This window comes from Asparagus officinalis, chromosome 6 (assembly GCF_001876935.1).
Source record: "Asparagus officinalis chromosome 6, Aspof.V1, whole genome shotgun sequence".
Classification (NCBI taxonomy): Eukaryota; Viridiplantae; Streptophyta; class Magnoliopsida; order Asparagales; family Asparagaceae; genus Asparagus; species Asparagus officinalis.
The window spans coordinates 8,498,597-8,509,414 of record NC_033799.1 but is presented as its reverse complement, the minus strand read 5'-3'; the positions used below and the strand labels follow the sequence as shown (position 1 = coordinate 8,509,414).

General features: G+C 35.9%; 1 protein-coding gene across 1 annotated transcript; it reads left to right on the top strand.

Annotated features, from left to right (window-relative positions):
* Positions 363 to 3,759, top strand: LOC109846439 (protein trichome birefringence-like). The gene is made up of 5 exons (XM_020415672.1): positions 363 to 1,632; positions 1,883 to 2,075; positions 2,172 to 2,362; positions 2,643 to 2,801; positions 3,132 to 3,759. Exons 1-5 carry the CDS (start codon positions 539 to 541, stop codon positions 3,469 to 3,471), a joined length of 1,977 nt encoding a protein of 658 aa, XP_020271261.1. The 5' UTR covers positions 363 to 538; the 3' UTR covers positions 3,472 to 3,759.

Genomic DNA, 10,818 nt, shown 5'->3' with positions numbered 1-10,818 from the left:
CATTCATGACCCGAATGATGTCACTAACAATGATATCAGTGTTCTTCAAGATGAACTTGCTCACTAATCCCATTTCTTGGGCTAAAAACCCCAACCAGGACACGGTCATACTATCAATTAAATTTAACAATACATCAACTTCACTAATAAAGATTCTAAATTCCGTTTTAAGTAAAAAATGACGGAATGCATTAGATAAATGACACAAATATAAACAGAAATCATCACCATAGACACGATTACCATTTATATACGCCCCAAGTTCACTAGCAATTTAACCAACTGAAGCGTAATAAAGTCATTTCTGTTTGACTAATCAATAAAGATATTGGGCAAAGCCCTTAGAGAAGAAATCAGGAAGAGTAATAAAGTCATTTTTATCTCTGTCGTCCGTGGAAGAAGATTGAAGGAGAAAACCAAATTCCACTCTGTCCTGAATTCACTCCATAATAACTTCTGTCTCTCTCTGCTCCCCCCCACCCCCTCTCGCTCTTCTCTCTCGCCACACACGCTCTACCTTTACCTCTACATCACTACAATGAAGAGCCAAAACCCAAAATCCACCACCTCTGATCTCATGGCACTCATCTCAATACCAAGAACCGGACGAACAAAGCTTTTCTCCTACGGCTTCGTATGTGCATTTGTAGCTTGCACTGCTTTCCTCGCCTTCAACCCATCGAGCAATGCATCGTCTCCTTGGTTCTATAATGTATTCTCTTCTTCCTCTGTTTCCTCTGTCAAAGACTCAGTTGCCCCTCATCAGTCTCAGGTCTCCTCTCTATTTTCCCACTTCCTTCCCAATTCTTCGTCTTCGATGGTTGATGAAGTTGATGGAGGAGGTGGGTCGTCTGAAGACGCGGTTTTGGGAAATGGGTCAGGGGTCAATGGCGCTCTGAAGGAGAATCAGACTCAAATTGGATTCCGGTCTGGAGAAAATGAAGTTTCCAATAATAATTCAACCCAAAATGAGTCTGGTTCTGATGATGAGGCTGTTTCTGAGAAGAGTGCAGTTGGAGGGAAGAATCAAACTATGAGTGCAGCTGGGTCTCGAGGAAGTGGAGTTACAGAGCAGAAACAGAGGAATTCTGATGTTGAGATCGAGAAAGGTGAAGTTTCAGAAAGCAAGAACCAGACCAATAGCAGAAGTGTGTCGCAAGGAATTGGAGTTTCAAATGAGAATCAAACTGCAACCGGGTCTCAAGAAAGTGGAGTTACACAGCAGAAACAGGGGAATTCCGAGGTTGAGATCAAGAAAGATGAAGTTTCAGAGAGCAAGAACCAGACCAAGACAGAATTTGAATCACAAGGAAGTGGAGTCTCAGAGGAGAATCGAACTTCAACTACGCAGGGAGAAACCAAGGCCAAGTCTACAAGTTCAATTGCGAATAAAGACGAAACGGCGCAAGTGAGCTCCAACAAGAATAATGGAAAGAAGAGGGAGAAATGGATTGAAGATATGATTGGTTGTGATATATTTGACGGGCATTGGGTGAAGGATGAATCTTATCCTCTGTATCCTGAGGGATCTTGCTCTAATGTCGATGAGCCTTTTAATTGTTATCTCAATGGGAGGCCAGATAGAAATTATCAGAAGCTCCGATGGCAGCCAACTGGTTGCAATATCCCAAGGTTAGAGCAATTTGTATGGCTAATCATTGGATTACTAACATTTTGTCTGCCAAATTGATTCAATATTGTTGTTTAAAGATTGAGATAGGATCATTTGATACATTTTCTTGTATCATGTACATGGGAGAATTATATAGTTTTTTTCATCTTTTAATTCATTCTTGAATTGCTATATACTTGAAGTTAGTAAATATTGATTTACTACTTGATTTGAAATTAAAATACTCACTTTCTTGAACTTGAAATGTAGATTTAATGCGACCGATATGTTGGAGAGATTGAGAGGGAAGCAATTGGTCCTTGTTGGTGATTCACTCAATAGGAACATGTTTGAGTCTCTGGTCTGTATCTTAAAGAACTCGGTAGAGGATAAGAGCAAGGCTTCTGAGGTTTCTGGTCGTCGTGAATTTAGATCACAAGGGTCTTATTCTTTCTTGTTTACGGTATACTCTTGTCTATAACGCATGTTTTATTTCTTACCCCTTGTGTTTTTGTAATTATTGTAGTAATTTTTGTCGTTCTGTTTATTGATTTGTTAGGGTTATAATGCCACAGTGCAATACTTTGGTTCCCCTTTCCTTGTTCAAAAATTGGAGACACGCAACGGCAACGAGACAAAGGAAACCCTGCGTCTTGATATGATCGACAGATCATTACTTAACTACAAGGATGCCGATATCATTGTCTTCAACTCTGGCCATTGGTGGACCGATGCAAAGACCTCAGGAGGGTAGTTGATCCGCATAATCTTAGGAGTTGGCATTATTTTTAACATGTTAATTGTGGATAGACCCTCTTTACTATCGCCAAATTGAACTTACCACCTTTGTAGTTCTATCGCTGCACATAGACCACCTAAATGAAAACATTTTGACCCTTTTCAGAGCGTCTATCTGCAACAACAGAACTACAGGGATAGCATGTTAGTTTGGCGATAGCAAAGGGGGTCTACCCACAAAGAGACGTATCTTTACCGAGGACATAGGCTGATATTGGAATTCTCGATACAGGAAAGGCTACTACCAAGAAGGCAATACACTCTACGGCGAACTCCATGTTCTGATAGCATTCCATAAAGCTCTCAACACTTGGGCAAGATGGGTAGATGCCAATGTGAATCCTAAGAAAACCGTTGTCTTGTTCAGCGGTTACTCTGCTGTTCATTTCAGGTACTGAATTTACAATCCTTCTTGATTAGAGGTAATGAAGTGTAGCTTTATCAAAGAAAAAGATAACGTTAAGTGCACATAGAACCCCTATATTATTGTTGTTTTTGCAGTCACTGCCCGTGTAGTTTTATTGTTGCACATAGAACCCCTACATTATTGTTGTTTTGCACTCTTTTACCCTTGGTTTGTTATATCGTCCTGGAAAGTGAAACTAGCGAGTCTCTCTGAAGGTAAAAGAGTGCAAAAAATATTATGTTGAAATATTGTTACTTTCAAGTTGTGCATTACCAACAAGAATGAACTTAATTGAATTCTCTTTTTGTTGTTCAGAGGAGGGCAATGGAATTCAGGAGGGTCATGTGACATAGAGACAGAGCCGATACAGGATGAGAAGTATCTGTCATCTTATCCTCCAAAGATGAAAATTCTTGAATCGGTGATCAAAGGAATGAAAACCCCAGTGTCTTATATGAACATCACTCGACTAACCGATTATAGAAAAGATGCTCATCCTTCTGTATACCGAAAGCGAAATCTCACTGAAGAGGAGAGAAGAAATCCTAGAAGATTCCAAGACTGTAGCCACTGGTGCTTGCCTGGTGTGCCCGATTCATGGAATGAGCTTCTATATGCCGAAATAATTATGAAACAGTATCAAATGGATCAGTAAGTTGTATAAACCCTGCAAATAGTATCGTGTATGTTGTTCATAAATCTCGAAGAACAAGAACAGGATAACAAAGGAGAGGAACCAAGGGACTGGCATTTTCGCACAAAGAGACAACGAGTTCTGTCGAAGAAGAAAGGTCCCTGTTATACATTATTCATGTATCAAAGAGGAAAAGTTTAATTGTTTTCGTTTCATATCTTCCAGTTCTATATTATTCTTTTAGCCTATTTAGGCTCGGAATGTAAAGTTACCTCTCCTTCGAATGTATTTGTCATTAGGAATATAAGTTATGGGTTATTCTTTTCATTTATTTTCTCTTGTATCTTCATCATGAGCACATCCATCCTATTTTTTTCATTTTCTGTTTCCTCTTTCAAGGGTTTGGCTATTTTTAGCTTAATAACACTTTCTATTAGACCATTAGGCCGATTTTCTACGTCAAACTTCATTCCGCCTTCCGAGTTTCCTTGCGTGAGAACTGGCACAAGTTTTCGATGTTTGCTTAGAATTCTCAATCTAATTGTCAAAAGGATTATTAGCTGAACCGATTCAAAGTGCATCTATCTCTGAGAGCCCTGGAAATATCTCAAGGTTTATTTGTAGGTAAGAGAAGTTTCTTAAACATTGTACATGTTCTGTGCTTCCTGTACGTACATTGTTTAGTACCAAATAAACTTAAGGTCTTTGATGTAAGCCTGTAAAGATTTCATCTGTTCAAACGGCAAATGCTTTAAAGGCTGTAATGTTACAATGCCACCGTAGTGATGCAGCTGAAATGTTTCATTTTATATCGCCTTTAATTTAAAACAGGTCATGGTCACAGTTAGCCACACCGAAAGCATAAGTGTGCTGATTGTATTTTGGTTCATCTACCTATTGATTTGGCAATCGAGATGGCCCTTTCTTAATCACAAGCTTCAATTAATTTCTTGATAGATGCATTTATCTTGAATGTAATAGACATCTTTTTGAATGTGACTCATGTCAGTTAATTGCACTTATTATTATTGGTTTTTACTTTTACTTGAGACAAATCATAACCATGCATATAGTGGGGTATCAATTGGAATTGAAAATTAAGATTGCTACATTACGCTATTTATCATCGTATTACTTTCATTTATGCAAATATCTTATAACCTTTGTGATCCCATACACCCTGTTGATGGCTGATATCAAACAGTCAATAAAAGAAGTGCAATTAACTGTTCGGTTCTGAGGTGTGATGTTCTTCCCTGTACAAGTAGAAAAATCTTAAGAGGACGAGGTTGGGTTCCTCGATTGTTCCTCCGACGATCAAGTTAGTGATTTGCTTAAGTGGACTGTAGTAGTTCTCAAGCACATTGGATAGAGATTAAGATCGATATTGCCTTATTATTAAAAATAGTACCCCTATTTATAATGTTGGTAGAGAGGTAGGATGGTAATTTCGACCGAGTATGGGCTGGCGGCCAAGTCAGCATCTACTTTACATGTGTTGGTCAACGAGTGGACGAGAGGTCACTTCGGCATTCAATGTGAAGTGATTGGGGGCGTGTGGTGCCGACGTGGTTCGGTGTGTTGTTTGCGTCGAAAATTATTGTATTCATTGCGGTATTCATTACAACTTTAGTCGTTACAATGAAAACAGAAAATTATTGTATTCATTGCGGTATTCATTACAACTTTAGTCGTTACAATGAAAACAAAAAGATTGTCTTTTTATAAGACTTTTACACAATGAAAACAAAAAGTTACAACTCTCGTCAAAACAAACGCAGAGATCGTTTATCGGTCTTCTGCTTGTGTGGGATCTCTGCCTGTGCCGGGGTTTATCCGTGGACCGCCTTAGATCTGGATCCGGTTGATGGAAAATTCGGCAGAGCTTCGCCTTCGCCGAGGAAGTATTTGATTTGAAGCGCTGAGATCGACCAAGCGAAATCAGGGCTCTTCTCGAGATTAAGACCAAGCCTAATCTCAAGGGACGGACGGGAACGGGCGTCGGATCTCTCGAACTCTCCTTCTTTATGCCGAAGAACTCGCCAAGATCTGTCAACCCTTGCTGAAATTCGTGCTCCTTTGACTCCACAATCCGGCAGCACCTCCTCGTCTTGATAATCAATCGCCCCCGCTGAAAGGAGGCCCTATGCTTGTATTTATAGGGCTTCGGAAGCGGTTATTTGGATGAGAACAAGTGATTTGACCTTATCTTCAGTTGACAACAGCCTAACCACGTTTGGTGATCATATCTAGGTAGTTGGGAACCTCTGGAACTGAAAAGATCTTGAGAGAATCGTTAAAACCGTCGAAATACACATCAGGATGTCAAAACAGCGCGGCAGACTGGTCTGACCCGCGCTTGCGCGGGTCGGATGGATCCGACCCGCGCGGGCGACTTGTAGTTTCTCCCGTTTTACTCATCCGTCGTGTTGACTTGTATGCTCCACGCGAGTTGATTAATGTACGTTGATTGACGCCATCGTGAACTGATTGACGCGCGCACTGATTGACATGCACGAGCTGAATGATGCGTGCGTGTTAACTGACTGTTGGGCGCGTTTGTATGCTTTGAGTTGATTAACGCGTGCGGTCCACTTGGTGTTTTCCATTGTGGTGGTTCGTTGTCGTGTCATCAACAGTTTGCCGATTCGCTTCATGCGCTTGTCGGCGTTGGATAATCCTCTTTGATTCGGATAACGACGTTCATCACCTTCTCTTTGTCTTGAGCTGTGTGCGGGTACCCATAGGCATTTTTAGACGCCTACATGTGTCATAGAGACTATTGGGGCAGAGGAATGATGACGCTCATAATGCATTTAATGACATTTATTGCGAGGTGATTGACTATTAGTGCGCGGGAGGTGCCTCAAGCCTCGAGGTAGTCTTCGCCTTTCTACTCGTCCGGTAGAATGTCGAGAAGTATCGTCTTTTGAGCTGTCCTCGCGAGATGTCGGCCGAATGGTCAGTCGAGTAGATTGGTCAAGAAGTCAGCCAAGCCAAAGGGTCGACATGCAACGCCTTTTGAGTCGTCTTCGCGAGATATCGGCGCGTCGAGTCGTCCAAGCTGGGTCTTTGGTTAAGTGAAAAGTTGACTTGATTACGCATAATGCGGGGTCCTTATCTGCTTCTGATTAGAGATTACTTTTTAGCACTAGAACAGCTATAACACACCCGATGCAAGAGGTGGTTAATTTTTAATACATCAACTCTAGAGATGAAAAGTTTGTAAGCTATCAGACCATGTAATTTCAAGATGTAAAGTATTTGTTATTGAATGGTAACCTTCTTTTTTGTCTCTCATTAGAGTCCAACCTGCTCCTTCGACTTTAAATCTTCGTACCAAACACATTTATTATTATTATTTTCTGTTAATCATTGATTTGGACTGACTAACCAAATCTCAGTTTGGAAATATCGCCATTTTATATGCATCTTAGACACATGCTGCTGGTAAACCACTCCCATCGTGCATACATCTTAGAAACATGACATGTGCTATCCAGCGTTACGTTTATAGTAAGCAATTACCTGATTAAGTCCTTTTGCCAATAATTTTATTCACATATTCAGTAAAATACTGTATTTAGAAAGGGTTTTATAGAGTATGACACTTGACTTTGCTTGCTACACTTACTACATGTACTTTAGTTGCTACGTAGCATATTAACACATGATGCTACTGCATTTACTATTTTTAAATGTATGTCAACTTCTGACTAGTAATTAGTTGGAAGCTTGATTAGGCTTAATGAAACTTTCGTCGCTATTATATGGCTGTGTTAGCCTTAAATTACCATACTGAAAGTATAAAGGCTGGGAAATCTATAGTTTTTTGCAAGTGGTTCAGTGGGTTAACACACATTCTTATTGATTATGTTAAGAAATTAATAAGTTGAAATGTGCTTAATGACTTGCTAGATCTGAATCTTATTATATCCAGTTCTTAAATAATCAAGTTGTTTTCTTAAATCTGCAGGCTGGTTGTATTTTGGAGCCAATTAGCATATTAGAACGCGATGCCATTGCAGGGGCCTCGATGAGAGTCAACGCCTGTTACGTGTACTATTTTTGTAATGTATGTCAGCTTGTAATTAGTGATTAACTGAAAGCTTTAATGTAAGCTTGATTGGGCTTAAATTTAGTGAGACTTTCGTCGGTGTTACAGGCTTATGCACTTTGAGTGCGTAGACCGTTAGCGTTTGTTTATGGCTGTATCAGTCTTAATTACCATCGTCTGTCCATTGTTCACTAGATACTTGCAATATTATATCGAAAGTCCGCTAGCTAGCTAAGAAATCTGCAGTTTTGCAGTGAGTTAGTACAGAATCATATTGATTGTGTTAAGAGATTAATTACTGAGTTGGAATCTGATTAATGCGTCGCTAGATCTGGATCTTGTTACGTCCTGTTGTTAAATAGGTCAAGTGGGTAATTTTGCAAGTTTTTCCACACAAAAGGACTACAGATTCTTACTCAAAATATTAATAGATTATTGAGATTGGAACCCTGCCTTGCTTATGTTATTGTTTGATTTGCAGCGTGCCGTATTGATTCCTTAGTTATCAAGTTGTCATTTTAGGTTAGCTATTTGTCAGGCATATGTTAAGGTCAGAGGAAGTGATTCAGATTAATATTGTCGAAGCTAAGTATAGAAAGAGAAATATCAAGATTAAGACATGCTGGTAGCAAATGAAGACACAGATTTAACAAGGTTCATGAGTCCCGTGTTTATTGTTCAGATAATATTAGGTTATAGAGTGAAGAGGGTAGAGAATGAGAATCAGATAATGCAAATCGATGATCTCAATTTTTTTCACATCTCAGTCATCAACTTGCCATAATGAAAACGTAGTCAGTCGATGATCTCCTCTCGTCGTGATAATTACCATAGTCTGAGTCAGAATTCCTCTGAATTTGTATCAGCTCCGTGAAGAAATACAGGAAACAGCAAAGAATCAGCCAGGCAGACTGGCGGTCGACCGCGAACGTGCACAAGTGCAAGTAGGATTCGGAACTGATGACGGTCGACCGTGGATGACTGTAATCGATTTTTAGTCTCGGGTTTGTGGTTCGGTCGACCGCCACGGTCAACCGCGAACATGCGCGGTCGACCGTCGCGGTCGACCGCAGTCTGTTTGGGCTGGGCCTTTTGGTTTTTGACCCGGTTCGTTTTTGGGTTTATATATAACTCAAACCTGATTGATTAGGGTAATGCAAGGACGATTTTGAGCAGTCTTTAAGAGAGGATTGTTACATCCAATTGTGGGAGAGTTGTGAGAGATCTAGAGCTTTGTTTTAAGGTTTGATCGGTGAGATTTGTAACTCTATTTGTATTCTCTTGATTTCTAATAGTAAGAACTCCCCCCTCCTTGCCCCGTGGACGTAGGCAACTTGCCGAACCACGTAAATCTCTTGTTCTTGCTGTGGTTGTGTTTTGCTTATTAGTTGTGGTTTATCTCGAGTTATTATTTGTGTTGAACTTGAAGCTTTCGTCGCGCACAACACTCCGGGATAAATCAGACCAGATCTTGAATTGGGGCCAAGTGGGAAAATTGTACCAATAGAACAAATTTACCCTATACTTATAAATTACTATTATTAATTATTATATTGTATTATATTATATTATATTAGCATGATATACTATATATAATAATTAACATAATATAATATCAATATATTTAATATAATATTTTAATAATATAATATTTAATATAATATATATTTTTATTTATACAAAAATATAATATGTTATATAATAATTACTAATTAACATTATATTAGTATGCTACATTATATAATAATTGATATAATATATGAATAATATATTTAATATAATACTTTAATAATATATTATTTAATTTAATATATTATAATATAGTATCATAGGATATAATGTACTTTATAAAATATTATAATATTTTAATTTATTCAATGTAATATTTTAAAAAAAATTATATTAATTAAAATATATATATATATATATATATATATATATATATATATATATATATATATATATATATATATATATATATATATATATATATATATATATATATATATATATATATATATTATATATATATATATTATATATATATATATATAATTACAATATATATATTAAAAGGTATCATGTTATAGTTATATATTATATTATTCAACCTATAGTATTATATTATATTATATCATAATATTAGTAATTATGATATTATATTATAATAGTATGCCATATATATAATAACTATAATAATATTTTATAAATTAATTATATAATAATATATGTTATTAAAATATTATATAATATTAATAAAAATACGTTATACTATAATTACTAATTAATATTATATAATAATATATACATATTACTATTAATATATGTTACTAAAATATTATATATATATATATGTTATTTAAATATTAATAAATGTTACTAATATAATATTATTAATATATGTTATTAAATTATGTTATTAAATATTAATATATGTTACTAAAATATTATATAATATTATAATAAATACGTTGTACTATAATTACTAATTAATATTATATAATAATATATTACATAATATTATTAATATATTAATATATGTTATTATATAATATTATTAATATATGTTATTACAATATTATATAATATTATAATAAATATGTTATACTATATTTACTATTATATAATATTATTAATATGTGTTATTAAATTATGTCATTAAAATATTAATATATATTATATTTTATATATCATGTCATATATTTATAATATAATTGCATGTATTAGTTAAGTAATATTAAAATATTTTAAAATTATCCCAATTTCCTTCAAAATGGAACAACATTGTTCCAATATGAAGGATGGGGTAAATTATTACTATTAGGACAAAATTTTTGTATATAAGTGGGGTAATTTTATCCCAAGTGGTGTAATTGTCTTACTAATATTCTAAAAAATCAATAACACAAAAAGATATTATCCTTGTTTTATTGTCCCAATGAATAACACTATGAAATAGAATCCCCAAAATTATCTCATTATCCTCCAAAATATCCCAACCGATAACCCCCCTTAGTACTCAACAACTTCCTAATGCTCTGCTTTTCAAGTTGTATGACAAATTGAGGATCATGCTAACTGTATGTGCGATATTTAGCCTAGTGAACACCAATATGTACATCAAATTTTCGACAAAACTTTTGCATAAGAAACCCGATTATTATTATTTTTGTCAGGGGGGAACAAATTACACGTATTTTGATTCTTTTTCAAAAACTAGTATATAGCATGTGCTTTGCATGTGATGCATATTAAGTAATACTATGAGATTAAAACATTCAAAGGCTATCTAACATTGCATTCGTCATGAA